The 18,248-nt window shown below is 42.8% G+C and overlaps 1 protein-coding gene across 4 annotated transcripts in view; it reads left to right on the top strand.

The window, feature by feature from the left end:
* The first annotated feature begins 583 nt into the window (after nt 1-583).
* pcdh7b (protocadherin 7b) overlaps nt 584-18,248 on the top strand; it is a 377,866-nt gene continuing 360,201 nt past the window's right edge. For 3 of the 4 annotated variants that reach the window (XM_048547072.2, XM_048547081.2, XM_048547092.2), the window contains exon 1: nt 584-6,037. In XM_048547072.2, the coding sequence (XP_048403029.2) occupies nt 2,939-6,037 (3,099 nt within the window). In that variant the 5' untranslated portion in view covers nt 584-2,938. The remainder of the gene's footprint in view (nt 6,038-18,248) is intronic. The other variant, XM_048547062.2, reaches the window with a different exon arrangement.

The following is an 18,248-nucleotide window of genomic DNA, read 5'->3' on the forward strand; positions in this document are numbered from 1 at the left end:
AGACGCTGAAAATCCGATATATTAGTACTCGTTCTGTGTTAGACACGAACCACTCAAAAGAAGTCTCTGTATTCCTCGTTTAATTACACGTCCGATCCAAAGATGGTACCGCTTGCACATCCTGCCTGGAACTTTTCATGCGTAAGAATGCAAATTACACTAAAAGTTTCTTTGAAATGCAAACGAGGACACCGATTTTCGAGTCTGAACCGACTAGCAGCATCACGAACAACGTTGACAGACTGCCTCACTCAGTTATCAACCCGTTTTAAAAACTGCTCCCCTACAGCCCGGACCCCCTATCCCCGCTAGGCTGAGGCAATCCATCGTAAAAAGACGATTATCATTAAAGGAGTAAGAGATGCTGATTTCTAATCTGCTGGTCACCAGATCGATTGCTTTCTCTTTCTCCCTATTTTCCCATATTCTGTCCCCGCAGTTCTTCTTGTTCTCGATAGCCTGTGTGTGTGTGTTTTTTTCTCCCCCTGCCTCTGTCATCGCTTTCTGGCTGTCACCACTGCTGTCCCACGCCTACCTGCGCAGGCGCTGCTCATTGCTGCCGCAGACTGGCTGCGGTCCGTGCGGTTGCTCCAGCTCAGTTCAGCAAAAGCGGGGGAAGACAGCAGGCAAGTTTCATCCGGCTAAATGCCATGTCCTCACAGCGCGCCTGGTAGCGCCTCCCGCTCTCCCACTCCCCCTCTCTTCAAGAAGTCGCCGCGGCGATGCAGCATTCACCGTTGCAAATTGCAAATACAGCACTTCGCAAATATAAATATACAGAGAGCTCCAGTCCAGTTAGTTAAGACAGAAGTGAAACGGTTTTTTTTAGAAACGTATTTTGTCAAATATAGATTAAAATTCTAATTTTTCGAAAATGAGAACAAGTCGGGGAAACGCAAAGGACAGCACGCCCTTTATCGCGCTTGTAAAGAAATTACTTTGCTTTTTACGATGTCAAACTCGCAGTCAACCTTGGTTTCATACATACGCGAGCTTTTTCTGCCCCCGCTGCGTCTGAAATAAAAGACCGATTTAAAACCATACCTTCCCTCAAAGCTACGGGACGAGATGGAATTGTTTAAAAGATCGATCATGCAAATAGTCACACATTTTTCAAATAAAATACACCCGCAAAGAAAGGTTGACAAACCGAAGGTATCGAGGCACGTAGCCAAATGCGCACAGTTCAGCGACAATAGGAAGATAATGTCGAAAAGACGATGAGATATCAGGAACGCGTTTAAGAGGAAAAATAACGTTGTAGTAAAATAAGTGCAATGGCACGGGCAAGGAAAAAAAAGAGCGACGAACGTGGAAGAAAGCAAATGAGGGAAGAGATGGATGATGTAGAAAGAGGAATCTCTGCATTTCCTGATCGCGCTTCAGTTCCTTTTCACTCGTGTAGGTGACGCTACCTCAGATGAGTCAGAAAACTCTCACATTCACCCACACTGAGCGGGATGGCATACAAAAGAGGGTGGGAGAGAGAAATCGGAACTATGCTGTTAACCTGAATTCCCAGCTTAACAACGCGCAGATATAAAGGGGAGGGGGGAAAGGAGCGGAATTTACAGATCTTCAGCCCGAGGGAGAGAACATTATTACATTCACTCCTTTAAAGATTGCTATCCTCCGAGAAACATCGGCGTTTGGAGGCTGGCTTGCGCTATAACCTGCAGCTACTTTCGGAATACAGAAGGCTGAATTGTACGGGGAGAGAAAGACAAACCCAACTTCAACTGCAGGAATAGCAATGAACTACTCAGCAGACCACGACTAATCGAATAACAAGGAAGGACTTTTTTTCGCTTCAGAGAAGGATTCAGCACCACATAAAGGACTGCGTCAGGGAACTGAAACACACTTCGGGGACTGGAATAAGAAAACTTGCCGTTGTCAAAAGTACTGCAGCCTATTCAGTCTTCAATTGAGGTTTTTTTTATTCAACTGCTCGGACCCGATCCAGAAGCAATGCACTTGCAGACGTCGTTTGTTTTAAAGGTCCGCATCGTGAAATCAGTTTGCTCTCATTCGGATTCCCGTTGTATCAGCTAGGATTTCCCTCTCCACGTTCAATCCAAAGGAGTATCTGCATTTAGTCGCAGCTTGGCAGCTCAGCCCTTTTGTACAGCTCTCCGGGTTCAACACGAGAGTCATCAACGGCAACCTTTATTCTGCGGGACTCTGCTCGTCGAACGGCGAGGAAGCGGATCGCGTCCGCAATCATTTTAACGAGCTTTCCCCCCACCCGAGGCCCCCACCTTTTCAACTTTCTGACGGCTTCCAGACCTTTTGTCTTCCGCTGCTCTGCAGAGGAAGAGCTGCGCCTGGAGTCAATTCGAACGATCGGAGAAAGAAAGGGGGGATTTAGAGCGGGGGTAAAAAGCTAGGGAAGAGTGTGAAGAGAAAGGGGAAGACTGCAATAGCAAGGTTGGGGCAGTCCGGTTGCAGCACGCACATATACACACACACACATACACCACACAGAGTCCAACCAGCAGCAGCATGCAGGTAAAGAAACATTAACTGCGGATGCAGGGCAAACTTGGAACAACGTGACTCCTGAAGCACGTCCGAAAGCACTAGCGGATTCAGGTGATCAATTTGACTCAATGCTGTTTCGTCTTCATCTTCACCTTCGTTTGGGTTGTGGCTGCGAAGGCGGCGATTGCTCCACCGAAGGCAAGAGTTGAGCCCGTTTCGGAAGGATGTTCCAGTGCTGGAGGGGAAGGAAAAGGGAGTCACGGAACTGAAGCGATGTGTGCAAGTCTGCAAGGCTAGCCCGTTACTTTATTGAGTGTTTGGAGACGGATAGTTGTCACCCCACCAGTCGGAAGAGATTGCACCCCTTTGGCCGAGGAAGGACAGGGGCAGGGGTGGGCAAGAGAAAGACAGGAGTAAGAAGGGGGTGCGGGTGAAAAGAAAGGAAGAGAGAGGCATGACTTTCTGGTTCCCGCTGCTGCTTTTCTTGCGGACCGCCGCGGTGCTGGCGAGCGCCAAGCAGGCTCTCCGGTACCGGATCACCGAGGAAGGACCGGCCGATGTGCGGATCGGCAACGTGGCCGCCGACCTGGGCATCGTGGCGGGCTCGGGCGAGGTGACTTTCAGCCTGGAGTCGGGCTCCGAGTACTTCAAGATCGACAACATCACCGGGGAGTTGAGCACGACCGGGCGCCGCACCGACCGCGAGAAGCTGCCGCAGTGCCAGATGATCTTCGACGAGAACGAGTGCTTCATCGACTTCGAGGTGTCGGTGATCGGGCCAGCTCAGAGCTGGGTCGACCTGTACGACGGCCGCGTGGTGGTGGAGGACATCAACGACAACACGCCGAGCTTCCCGTCGCCGGTGCTCACCCTGACGGTGGAGGAGAACCGGCCGGTCGGCACCCTCTACCTGCTGCCGACCGCCACCGACCGCGACTTCGGCACCAACGGCATCGAGAGGTACGAGCTGCTGGTGCCCGAGGACAGCTCCGGGGAAGGAGCCCGGAGAAACCCCAGCCCCGAGGCCCAGGCCCGCGGCGCCGGCAGCAGCGTCTTCGAGTTACAAGTGGCCGACACCCCGGACGGCGACAAGCAGCCGCAGCTGATCGTCAAGGGCGCCCTGGATCGGGAGCGGCGGGACTCGTACGAGCTGAGCCTGAGGGTGAGGGACGGCGGCGATCCCCCGCGCTCCTCGTCCGCCCTGCTGCGGGTCCTCATCTCGGACGTGAACGACAACAGCCCCCGCTTCGAGCGAGGCCTGTACGAGGCCGAGCTGGCGGAGAACAGCCCGCCGGGGACCCCGGTGCTGCAGCTGCGCGCCTCCGACCTGGACGCCGGCGTCAACGGTCAGATCGAGTACGGATTCGGGGCCGCCACCGAGGCGGTGCGCCGCCTGCTGAGGCTCGACGAGTCGACCGGCCGCCTGAGCGTGCTGCACCGGCCCGACCGCGAGGAGCTAAGCCAGCTCCGCTTCACGGTCACCGCCAAGGACCGCGGGCAACCGGCCCGCACCGACCGCGCCACCGTCTCGCTCCGGGTCCGCGACCAGAACGACAACGCGCCCCGCGTCGACATCCGCAAGATCGGCCGCATCGTGCTGCGGGACGGCGTGGCTCAGGTGGCCGAGGACGTGCTGGTCGACACCCCGGTGGCGCTGGTGCAGGTCTCCGACCGGGACCAGGGCGAGAACGGGGCGGTGACCTGCACCGTGGTGGGCGACGTGCCCTTCCAGCTGAGGCCGGCCGGCGGTGGGGACGGCGAGGCGGCCGACGGAGAACAGCGGGCCCGCAAGTATTTCCTGCACACCTCGGCGCCCCTCGACTATGAGGCGGCCCGCCAGTACACGGTGGCCATCGTGGCCGTGGACTCGGGCAGCCCCAGCCTGTCCGGCAACAACTCGCTGCTCGTCCGCGTCACCGACGTCAACGACAACCCGCCCGTCTTCCCGCAGCCGCTGGTGCGGGTCTCGGTGGCGGAGAACAACCGGCCCGGCGAGCCCGTGGCCTCGGTGCGGGCTTCGGACGCCGACGACGGCAAGAACGCCGAGGTGGCCTACTCGCTGGAGCCGTCGTCGGGAGGAGGAGGAGGAGGAGGAGGAGGTGGGGCCGCGGCGGGCCTGTTCTCCATCGACCCGCTGAAGGGAGACATCGTGGCGAACGCGGTGCTGGACCGGGAGCAGACCGAGCGTTACGAGTTCAAGGTGGTGGCCCGGGATAAGGGCAGCCCCAGCCTGCAGGGCAGTGCCACCGTGCTGCTGCAGGTGACCGACACCAACGACAACGAGCCCCGCTTCATGCAGGACGTCTTCACCTTCTACGTGAAGGAGAACCTGCCTCCGCACAGCCCGGTCGGCATGGTGACCGTCATGGACGCCGACCAGGGCAGCAACGCCGAGCTCAGCCTCCTGGTCGAGGAGGACGGCGGCATCTTCTCGATCGACAACGACACCGGCACCATTTACTCCACCGTGTCCTTCAACAGGGAGCAGCAGACCACCTACTCTTTCAAAGTGAAAGCCGTGGACGGCGGGGAGCCCCCAAGGTCGTCCACGGCCAAGGTGTCGCTGTATGTCATGGATGAAAACGACAACGCGCCGACCATCACCTTCCCGAAAAACGCCTCCTACACTCTGCTACCCCCTTCCAGCAACCTGCGGACTGTGGTGGCTACAGTCCTAGCGACAGATCGAGACACTGGCATCAACGCTGACCTCAACTACAGCATCGTGGGGGGAAATCCCTTCAAACTTTTTGAGATTGATTCAGCCAGCGGTGTAATCTCTTTGGTGGGAAAGCTCACCCAGAAGCACTACGGCCTACACCGGTTGATAGTGCAGGTTAATGATAGTGGACAGCCTTCGCAGTACACCACTGCAATGGTCCATGTATTTGTGAATGAGAGTGTTTCAAACGCCACAATAGTGGAGGCACAAATAGCTAGAAGTCTTCGCACTTCATTGAAGCAAGACATTGCAGGTGATCCAAATTATGAGATGAGCAAGCAACGACTGAGCATTGTTATTGGGGTTGTTGCTGGTGTAATGACAGTGATTTTAATCATCTTGGTTGTGGTCTTGGCGAGGTACTGTAGACCCAAAAAGTCCAAGAATGGATATGAGGCAGGAAAAAAGGATCCAGAAGACTTTTTCACCCCCCAGCAACATGACAAGTCTAAGAAACCCAAGAAGGACAAAAAGAACAAAAAATCCAAACAACCTCTGTACAGCAGCATTGTGACTGTGGAAGCATCAAAACCAAATGGACAGAGATATGACAGTGTGAATGAGAAACTTACAGAGAGCCCTGGCATGGGTCGCTATCGGTCCATGAATGGTGGACCTGGGAGTCCTGACCTCGGTAGGCATTACAAATCTAGCTCCCCATTGCCAACAGTTCAGCTTCATCCCCAGTCACCTACTGCAGGAAAGAAACATCAGGCAGTGCAAGAACTACCACCTGCTAACACCTTCGTAGGGACAGGTGACAACATCTCAATTGAATCAGACCATTGCTCTGAATACAGCTGTCAGATAAATAACAAGTACAACAAGCAGGTAAGAAGCAATAATTACCAAAGCAATGTCTAAATGTAGCTTAGGAGGTAGAAATCAGTGGTTTGAATGAAGAATAATATCATGCATTTTTAACATGCGCATGCATTCTGTAATGTTGAATGCACATTCAAAATTGATTTTCTGTAAAATTGTAATGTTGAATGTTGAAAAATAGATTGAGAAACATGTAGAACCTTAGATGAAGTAGTTTTGAATTATTTAAATTATGAATGGGAATAAATGTAACAACTGTGTAGTTCTTTTAAAATTCATTTACATTGCAAAGCCAATACAACTATACATAATCAGCCAGTTAGGATTGTGCATTTCGGGTAATTGAGCTTGCGTGATGTCACTGCACTAACCCTCCTCTTTCTCCTCCTCCTCTATCTCTATGAATCAAAATGAATTACTGTGCAACATAGTTACACATAGATCTATTTCATAGTGACAACTACATTGAAGTACATTCATGTTCAGTTAGTATTTGCATTGTGTGAGATAAGCATATAAAATAAAATCTGTTGGTTTTCTTTGTTGTCAGCATTTACAACACCAACATTTTGCCATGTGTCAATTATGAGTGGCGAAGTTCAGAAGTTGTAAACGTCACTGTTGAAAATAAATCTCCAGAGCTTTCCTTTACATGCATGATTTCATGTCTTTGTTCATGATATGAATCACTAAAACAGCTTTGGTAGCTACGCTGTAGCAGCCCAAATACTGTCCAAGATCTGTAGTCCATGTACAATGGCAACCACATGTTACACTTGTGCATTTATTCCTAAATATAGAAGTCTTATTTATTTAAATGACTAAAAATAATAAAGCTGTTAGTTATGAATGATATCAGGAGCTCATGTTGGTGTTTGAGAATTTCCATTTATCGTTAGGTAATTTTCTAAAACCTCGGTAGTATTGCCTTTAAAATGTTATTTTAAATGTTTAAAAATATACCTTTCACTGTTTTACTTTTTGATGTAGTAATATTACTGCAGCTTCAAAGTATACAAATGGGTTTAGTATTACATTTGTTTGCAACTTTCTGGAAACATTTTGAATCGGGTAAATGTGCAAAATCACAGTTCTAGACTATTCTAACAGTGTTAAACTTCTGAACACTATTGAAAAACCAATTTAAAGTAGAATTCCTGGAGCTTCCTGAGGCAATACATATAATACATCCTAATTACCTTCCAGTAAACAAAAATTTGGTATGTGATTATAACTTGACCCCTTTTTACCAATGTATGTTGAATGACAGGTATTCTCCCCCAACAATAATAAAACAGGCTAAACAATCTTCTGATTATTGTGCCTAATCTAAGGAGATGTTGTGAATGAAATGACGTAGTTGTTGCATATACTCTTCCATTTAATCCAGTTGATACATACTCTGATGCACTTGGAACTAATTAAATAAAATGCACGGTTTGTTTCTTTTGTGTAAACACCAAAGCTTTGCAGCATCAGAACATTTCATTTGCTACCCATTAGTTCAGTGCAAGAATGTACAATAGAAGTTAACTTCGGGCAAAACAGCAAGGTTTGCACACTGTATTTGGTGTAAGTGATAGTTTTTCTTGCTATCCGTCTCCTGCAAATCAAATATGTTCGGTACTTTATTGCCCTGAAGTTAAATAAGAGTGCCGTGCTGTGTTTCTGTGGCAGAGAAATTAAGTATCAAAAAAGTGAAAATAGCTTCAAGTTAAGAAAAAAAATCACAAATTATAACTTCAGGCTGTTGGTATGTATTTGTATTTTGTGTCCTATTGTGCAATATTAAGCAACTCCACATACAAGTTTCTTATCTGTGAATCATAGTTCTGTTCAGGTTGTCTTGGTGTATATGATTTTTGAGTGATTGTCAGTACAATAAAAAGCTATCTATGTTTCCCCATATATTTACTTGAGAGTTAGAATTGAAGAAGATGCTAAAGTGAACTAATGACATTTATGCTGAAGCTTAAGAACTCCAGTCTGCCTTAAATATTCCACATAAGCTTCTTTTAGCATTTATAACAGAAATAAAAAAGTATGTATTTCAAATTAGTTCTGCAAATAAACAATGAACATTGTCATTTATTAATATAGATGCAATTACAATGCGATAAATAATAACATTCAAATCTGTCTTAACCAAGTGTGGAGGAAGTTGAAGGTAATTAGACAAATGAGATTTTTAGGCAGCTGAGCATCGCTGTTGTTTGATATGAATTTCTTTGGATGCAAGTCAAATGAAACAACAATGTGCCATTCTGTTATCTCACTGTGGAAAGCACATCAATGAGCCATTGGGTTTGTTGATAATATCTTCAGCATTTTGGTCTTTATTAATTTTGTGCATCTTTTCAGTTGAACCAAAGTTAAATTATAGTTAATTGAAGCCTAAGAGGAATTTTAATTAATTTATTTCTTATTCATGTTTCACTATCTATAATTGTTCTTGTTCATGGAAAAAGGTTGAAAACGCATTTTTATATCTATTGTGACATAGTGCTTATGTGACCTGGGTGTAAAAGTGCATTTTAACTAACTTTACGACACTGGATTCACTGAAAAGCACATTGTAGAAAGCTATACCTGACTGCAAAGAGGTGGGGTTCCTTTTGACTGTTTTTGCTGCTTATGACTTTATCAAGTGGGATCTAAATTTACCCTTCAGATTTAACAGTTAACTAAATTACATTTAATGTATCTTTCAACTTTAAAATTCATACCTAATTGTTTACATACACCAGAAGGAACTTGCAGTTGGGAAATTGAAGCATGTACTCTCAGAAGATAGTGAGTGTACAGTGTACAAACCTTAAAGATGTGTCAATACCAGGTTTTGCTCATGAAAGAACATGCAACTGAAGAAAGGCATTTAATTAACCTTCAACTGAGTGGAGAAAAAAGTGACTGCATTGTATATGTTGGTCTTTGAGTGCTGATGCTTGTGTGGTGCAGTAGTAGTGCACCTGCCTTTGAGCCAGGAGGTGCAGATTCAAGTCCCACCTGTTCCAGAGTTATGTAATAACATTGCTAAGCAGATTGCTTAGAAAAGAGGTTATGCTGCAGATATATGACTCAGATTGTGATCTGTGGATTGCAGTTTTTAAGTGGACCGCTTATCACAACTGATCTTACTAAGCAGCAAAGTATTTTGTGCATGCGTTCCCGGTCCCAAGCATAAAAATCTGCTTTTTGATTGACATGGATTGTTTACTTTTGTTCAACTTTAAACACTTTTGAAGTGTGAGCACTCACCTGGGAAACTTTAAAATGTATCTTTGCAACTGTATGGAATTATACTGCATACAGTGCAACTTCAAGCCAGTGTAAGAGAGCCTTCTGGAGTAGTTTCACATCTTTGCATTCACATTGATTACGAGCTGATGCCCAGGTTACATCGTTATTTCCAAAACAATAAAGCATACAAATATGTCAACAAAAGATACATCGAGCAAATCCTAGACACCATAGCATTTACTGCTTGTTTAGTGAAATCTGGATGACTTTGAGTTATCCACTCAGCATAGGACAGTATTACTAGTATGCCAGTTTGTTTAAGGCTGCTGGATGTCATACCCAGAAGAATAGGGATGTTTTAATTGTGTCTAAAGAACTTAGCAGCTTTCACGGCTAAATGCTACTTCAGAAGTGACCAGAATTATTGAATTCATAGATGACGGAATTTACAATTGTTTGGATCGTCATATACTTCTTTTGCCAAACCTTTCACTTCCTACTAAATTCAGTGATATGAATATATACAAAACAATCGGCTTGATTTTTTGATTCTTTTTGATGATTTATATTCAAGAAAAAGTCTGAATCATGTGTAAAAGTATTTGCGCGTGTTGATTTTATTCTAAATTGGTTCAGTAATTAAAACAATACAAGCAGTGATCAAGTATAGTACCATTTTATTAGCAGCATAGAAATAATATTCAAAGTATTGTATGCTTTCTTTTCCTTCTGTTGAAAATGTTATAACGTGAAGAATGTACATTTTTAAAGATGTACCTAATAAAAGTACGATAACAGGCTATTCTTTCACAAAACTATCTTTACAAAATAAAAGCCCCAAAAAATTAAAATAACAAATGGTTGTTTTATATGGACTTCTTACATACTGGTCCTAAGACCCCTTGATTGAAAATTGAGATTGCATGTAAGGCATGCTTAACATTACTTAAAAGCAGGACAGTTAATATTCTTCTAATGGTTTAGCGGATGAAGGCTGCAAGTGTCAGTGGAGTAAGCAAGCAAAACCTGAGAAACGTATCGACTTCGCTCTTTCACCTATTTTAAATTACCTGGATTACAGGAAAGGTACTGCAACTGGTGTCCCTTGGTTCAGGCAGATAAAATTGATGGAATGCTAAATAATAATATTAGCTACTCTCATCAGAGGGTATATTTGCATATACACTAAGTTCATCTGTGATGGTATCCATTTCCAAATATTCAGCTGACTGGACAGAAAAGTAGCTTCTTGGTTAAGGATATGGAGTGATTGCAGTTGCAGTTTGGCAGTGTATAATTTCACTATATCGGTACTTCTTTCCCACCGTGCAATGATATTTTACTCACTTTTTCTTTCCCTGTTCAATATTATTTTGTCTAATACTTGTTTACGTTTGTGATTTATAATTTGTCAGTATTTTACTTCTTTGATTTCTCTACATTTGTTTGTGATTATCTCTTTATCTTTAAAAGCATGATGGAATCATCTCCAGTTTTATTACAAACTTGCTCATTTATTTTATTGTATCTAAAGGGGTCATCTAAGTGGAATTGGGTAGCTTCATTTAACCAAAATAAATAAAGTGCTGGAACAGCTGCGTGTATTATGTGCGCTTTATGTAATGCCTTTTAAATGACAACTTTGTATTCAAAGTCTTTAATAAGGCATCGATTTGGACATTTCACAATTAAGAAAAATAAAGATTATAGAAAACGAATTCAAAGCTCTGCACTACTTCAGAATCTTTATAACTTTGAAAATGAAGGATACATAAGCAATAGTGCTACCACAATGCTGTCAAATGATAAGCAGATGCTATTGCACCCTAGTGTAAGAGCAAGCCACAACAAAAATAAAGTCGCTGGAAAAGCTCAATAGGTCTGGCAGCATCTCTGAAGGAAAAAAGAGTTCACATTTCGGGTCCGGTAACACATCCCCAGAACAGATGCTGCCAGACCTGTTCAGCTTCTCCAGCAACTTTGTTTTTGTTCCTGATTTACAGCAACCAACCACATTTTTTTTTTGGTTTTTAAGAGCAAGCTATGTTGACTTACTGTGCCAGGATCCCGGGTTTTATTCCAGCCTGGGGTGACTGTTTGCAAGACATTCACATGTTCCCCCTATGTCTGTGTGGGTTTCCTCTGGGTGCTCCAGTTTCCTCCCACAGTCTAAAGATGTGTAGGTTAGGTGGATTAGCCTTGCAGCATTATGAGGATAAGGTAGGGGTCTGGGTCTGGGTGGGATGCTGTTTGGAGGTTTGATGTGGAATGAATGGGCCAAATGGACTCTTTCCACACTGAAGGGCTCTATATGATTCTGCGATTGTATGATTCTCTGAAGGAAGAATTACCAACAGGTGGCGTCACATTGTTATAATTGCTACTTCATACTTAGATTTTTAACAAACTGGTTTCAGAACCTTTCTTTTAAAAACATCTTTAATAGTATGATCAATATCAATCAATATATATTGGCAAACTTTCACTTCATGCTTTCTCTTTTGGGTCGAAGATGACCACAGTCACAGCTTTGAAAGCAACACACTGCACATGCATTTGAATGGCATGTACTAGTCCTCCTTTTCTTAAACTATAAAGATGCCATTCAATGTTGTCACTATAGCTGAGTGCTGTCATTACTGTGCTAGAAAATACATTGTAAATATTAAATAGCTATACAATGATGCCCTGCTCTCTGAATTCAAACTGGTAATCACAAATGAATTATTTGAGACTTAAAATATCTGTTACTGCTTTTTCTCGTTCCTGTTTGTTGAACAAAATAATGAGAATTAGAGACAGAAGAAAGGAATGTAATGGAGACATCAATATCATAATATTGTTAATTGATACCATATAAAACTTTACAATATATATATATAAATAAATAGATATATACAGATAAATTACCTATTATCTTTAAAGATGTAGCTTTAAAATTAGAAGATTTATGTTTGCAATTTTTTATACCTTTCACAACTATAGGACACATCAAATCACTTTACAATCAATTGGAGTCACAGAGTCATCCAGCATAGAAACAGACCCTTCTGCCCACCTCATTCATGCTGACCAGGTTTCCTAAACTCAACTAGTCCCATTTGCCTATTTATGGTTCATATCCTTTCAAACCTTTTCTGTCTGTGTACCTGCTCAAATGTCTTTTAAATATTGTAAGTGTACACATCTCTACCACTTCCTCCGAGAGCTCATTCTACATAAGCATCTGTGCGAAAAACTTGTCCCTTAGGTCTTTTTAAAATTTTTCACCTGTCAGCCTAAATCTGTGCTCTCTACTTTTGGACTCCTCTATCCTGGAGAAAAGACGTTTGCTATTCAATTTATCTATACATCTCATGATTTCGGAAACTTCTGTAAGGTCCCCTCAGCCTCTTAAACTCCAGGGAGAAAGGTCTCAGCCTATCCAGCTTCTCCTTATCACTCAAACCTTCCAGTCTCAGTGAACTCATTGCAATTTTTTTTGGATCCCTTCCAGTTTAATAACATCCTTCCTATAACAGGGCAACGAGAATTCTACACAGTACTCCAAACGTGGCCTTACCTATGACTTGTATAGCTGTAACACCATTTCCCAACTTCTGTACTTAATGCTCTGACCAGTGAAGGCAAGCATGTGAAACGCCGCCTTGACCACCCTGTCTACCTGTGGTGCCACTTTCAAGGAATTACGTATCTGCACCCCAGGCCTATCCGTTTGACAACAGTCCCCAGGGCCCTAACATTAACTGGGTAAGTCTGCACTGGTTTGTCTTACCAAAATGCCCAGTTGATTGAGATTCCATTGTATTTTTATATAGCCTTCTTGACTGTCCACAATGCCACCAATTTTGGTGTAATCTGCAAATGCATCCAAATCATTTTTACAAATAATTTATTCACCACTGATGTTAGGCTTACCCATCTGTAATTCTCTGGTTTTTCCTTGAAACCTTTCTTGAGTACTGACCCAACATTAGCCACTCTCCACTCTTCTGGCACCTTGCCAGTGGCTGGTGATGACACAGATATTGCTACCACCAGCCCCATGATTTCTTCCCTAGCTTCCCAAAATGCCTTGGGATAAACTTGATCAGGTCCTGGGTATTTACCCACATTCATGCATTTTAAGACCTCCAACACATCCTCTTCTATAATATGGACTCTTTTCATGATTTACTGTTTATTTCCCTGGCATCCATTTTTTTTTCATGGCAAATACTGTTGAAAAATGTTCATTTAGGATCTTACCCATCCCCTGGGGTTCCACATATAGACCTCATAGACAACCTTAAAATAGGGATTCTACGAAAAATACCACAGTGTGGTCGCACACCTTGCCCATTTAATTTTTCCTCTTCAACTTCTGTACTAACCTCAAACTTCTGTTTTCTCTCACTGTTTAGTATCCCACCTTCCTGCCAGACTGGTTTAAACCCTCCCAAGTATCCCTAGCAAATCTCCCTGCCAGGATATTGGTCTTCTTCCAATTAAGGTGTGACTCAACCCTCTTGTACAGGTCACCTCTGTTCCAGAAAAGATCCCAGTGATCCAAAAAATCTGAATTTCTGTTGCTGCACCAGGTCCTCAGCTACACATTCATCCGCCCCATCGTCCAATTCCTATTCTCACTAATGCGTGGCATCGGAAGAAATCTGGAATTTACTACCTTTGAACTCCTGCTTTTTAACCTCCTGCCTAACTCCCTGTATTCACTCTGTAGGACCTCATCCCTTTTTGTACCTATGTCATTAGTACTCAGTGTGTACCACAATCTCTAGCTGATCATGCTCCCGTTGAGAATTTGCTGCAACCGCTCATTTCTGTCCTTAATCCTACCATCAAGGAGGCAACACGCCATCCTCTCTTATGGCTACAGAAATGCCTACCTGTGCCCCTTACTGGGGATTCCCCTTTCACAATTTCCCACTTGGACTTTGCCAAATCCTGCTTTAGAGCTAGTTGTAGTGCCACAGACCAGGCGGCTGCTGCTTCTGTTTTCCCTAATAGGCTATTCCCCCTCCCCAACAATCTCCAAAATGAAATACTTGTTTGAGAGGAGGATAGCCACATGAGACTCTGGACAACTTGCTTACCACTCCCGATCATCCATTTATCTGTTTGAACCTGTGATTTGACCACCTCCCTGAAGCTACTATCACACTCTGCCTCCCGTATGCTCCTCGTGTGTTCAACTGTGGCTCCCACCGATCCATGTGGTCTGAGAGGAGCTGCAGCCAAACACTCTCCCTGCAGACATTGTCGCCAGGGACACTTGACTGCTCCCTGATCTCCCACGTCTTACAGGAGGAGCATACCACTCCACTGACTATCATCTTTACTTCTTTAATAACTAGTGGACATAAAAAACAATTCTTACCTTTCACCTATCTTGCTGATTGCCCTCCTCAACAAAACCTGGTATTCGCCTAAGCCCATACGCAGACAGCACAGCAACACTTTGATCACAAAGCATCTGTTCTCAAAAATGTCCACCTCACTAGAGCCAGCGTCCCTTTTGTTCACTGCCTGGGCAGTTGCTAGTGAAATTAGCAACCTCCTACTTCCAATGGACGATTTAATTCCTATCCAATCTCCCATGCTCCTCCTCTTAGCTGCCTTGGTGGTCACTGGAGAATCGTTCTTTTTGAAATGTAACATCTGATCTATTCCTGCCCCCACTGGACCTGTGGGAGTAGTAATGGAAACAAAATACAACAGTGCCTCGCTCCCAACTTCCCTAAACTCCCACTGTTACCTCAATTCTCAGTATTTCACACTCTCAGCTAACACTGTCTGTGTATTTTAAATACTTTCGAAATATAGCCACCGTTGTAACATGCTTCAAGCTGCAACTAATTAGTACACAGCAACTATTCACAAACGAGTTACTTTGTGGTTACATTTTTCATCCTTCTATGGGTTATGAGCGTCATTGCTCTGGGAAACGTGGTAGTGAGTTGCCATCTAACTTTATAGTTTGTAGTTCCAGAGGACTGTTCAAAATCATTTAGGACGGAAAGATAAAGGTAGCTGATTTGCTGACCTAAAAGGTATTAATGAACCATTTAGGTTTTTTAAAACAACCAGTAGTTTCACTATCACAATTACTGAGCTGAGCTTTTTATCGAGTTACCACTTACCGGGATAGCGCTGTCAAGCCATGCTATTCCTGGAGTTAATAAAATTAAAATGTTAACAAGTACACAAAAATCCTATGATCCACTTGTTTTCTCGACCCTGGCTGACAAAATGCACAGACCAACTTCCTGTACTAAACAAAAATTACTATTTTATAACAAGCAAGCAGATGCTAGCTGCTAGTAAATAGATGTAAACTGCCAGCATATAACATGTCTAATTAATACTCCAATCCCTTTAGAAACTCCCCCTTACAATGCCAGGGACACATACACATACACACACACACACACACACACACACACACACACACACACACACACACACACACACACGCGCATGTGTACACATGGAGAGATAGTAAGGAAAAACTTGGGTTATGTGAGGAGGAAAAATTTTGACTAAAAACTGTTGAGTGATTTTTGTTCATAAGGGCTGCTGAGATGGATCTTTTACTTTTGCTGGTTAGGACACTTTCAGGTGTCCTTCTCCAGATGCTTTTACTAGTTTGCATGAGGCTGGTTTATTTGTTAAAATAGTCTCTGACTTATCATTTAAAAGTTAAAGCTTACAGCAATTATTTAATGAAAGATAAACTGGTTGTTATCAGGTTTAAAGTGGCTTACTGCAGAGAATGAAGTCCGAGCTCCTGGCTGATGGAGACCTGATTGAAACCTTTATCTGTTTTCCAGCCTCAAGCTGTTCACTTATCAGAGAATCAATCACATAGTTGTTGGCAGGCAGAAGGTCTTTGTCACCAATAACTGGTCATTTGCCCACAAACCATTTAGCTTCTCGTTTGCAATCAAAGCTCCCTTAGTTCAATTTCTCAGCTCTAGTTCATCTGCAAACATTACCATAACCTCCAGCTGTACAAAACGTTCACAATGAGTATCAAATTACTGGCTTTCAAATCATGTAGCTGTCCTTGGTTTTTAAAACAGTTTCCTAATTTCCATAATTTAAAAACAATGGAGAAGAAATAGCAATAGGTGGGATTTAAGTTAGAATTACATAGTTCCTGAATGCAGACTATGATTGACTTCAAGGTAGCAGGGATTGAAATATCTTTTAAATAAAATGGAATTTGTGAGGATCAAGATGTGTCAAACATTTACAGTTTCATCAAATTGGAATAAGTCGCCTTTTACCTCTTAGGAGAAATTTATCACTTTCAGACCTGCATAAAATAAATGAAACATTGGTGACTCCTGATAAAAATGACAAAGCATCATAATATTGTTGCATTTTGTTTCATTTTCTCACGTCTGTAAATTTCCATTTGCATTAGAATTGAAAAAAATCTTTTACAGTCTTACCTGAGATAGACATTGATTCATGTTGATATTGGTGCTGAACATAAATACCTGAAAAAAATTCATTGTATTAATTGAAAGACAATATGAATTTGAGCTATGCCTGGTATTATTTGCTCACTGCAGTGAATGATCTGCAATGACAGGAAAAAGTAGCAATTCGTGGACTGACTTGTATTACGACATCGTTGGTTTAGTCAGCATTGTACACTGGCAATGGACCAATTTACTTCATATCTGAGTTAGATCATAGATTTTAAAAAACTCCATACCTATGACACATTGGTATCAATTTGGATGCAGCATTCATGCAATCCACAGATCATGGATTTGCAAAATAAATCCCAGCTCGTTAAATACAAAAAAATCAGATCTTAGATATAAATATGTATGACTGCTGCATTTGGCTGCCAGTTCATGGATTTTGGAAGTGACTGATTGAACTTGGAACCATAGCATCAGGTGGATAAAGATTGCTGTATAGCTTTTGGGAGACTATTTGAAAGATTTGATCATTTGCAGCATTCACATTATTGGTTTTATTAATTTTGTTACAAACTTTGGTTAAGGTAATTTGAAAAGCACTCTAGAAAATGTGACTACTTTGTAGTGTACTTAAAGAGGTTGAAATCTTTGTTTTATAATACAGATCAAGTGAGCATTAAGTTTTATTGCTTTGAAGGCTGTATATGGAAATAATGTTTACTCTTGTTGGTACTTCAGAACCAGAGGACACTGCTTAAAATTAGAAGATGAAGGAAAATCTTGTATAGAATCAGACAGAGGTACAGCGCAGAAACAGACCCTTCAGTCCAACTTGTCCATGCTGACCAGATATCCTAAATTAATCTAGTCCTATTTGTCAATATTTGGATCATCTCCCTCTAAACCCTTTATGTACCCACCCAGATGCCTTTTACATTTTGTAATTGTATCACCCTCTACCATTTCTTCTGGCAACTCATTTCATATACGCATAACTGTTGTAGATCTTTGAAACTCTGCCTCAGAAGGCGTTGGATATTTTTACAGCAGAGGTAGGCAAATTGTTATTATGTATGGTCATCAAAGATTTTTGGGAAGAGATGAAAATGTGGAATTTGGAACTCGAGCCATGTTCTTATTGAGTAGCAAAACAGGGCAGAATGGCTCCTCCAGCTTCTAAATCATGTGTTTGTAAATATTAAAATTTCTACTCAAACATTGTGCACCATTTAACATTCCAGTTTCATAGTAGGGTGTATGAACTGAAATTAATTTACAGTCAGGGGCCAGCAATTATCTGTTGAAATAATTCTCCCTCATGAGTTAATGCAATGATATTCAAAAGTTAAACATATTGTAAAAAGTGTAACTTAAATGATCACATAATTAATAATACTTTATCTTGGGCAAGGTTATTTCCATCAAAGCACATCTGCTTCTCTTTTTAAAGAATGATATGCCCAATACTAAAATAAAATATTCGGCTAAAAGATAAACTTCCCCACCTCTTTATAAATAGTAGAGAATAATTTTCTTGG

The sequence above is a fragment of the Stegostoma tigrinum genome, chromosome 1 (genome assembly GCF_030684315.1).
Source record: "Stegostoma tigrinum isolate sSteTig4 chromosome 1, sSteTig4.hap1, whole genome shotgun sequence".
Classification (NCBI taxonomy): domain Eukaryota; kingdom Metazoa; phylum Chordata; class Chondrichthyes; order Orectolobiformes; family Stegostomatidae; genus Stegostoma; species Stegostoma tigrinum.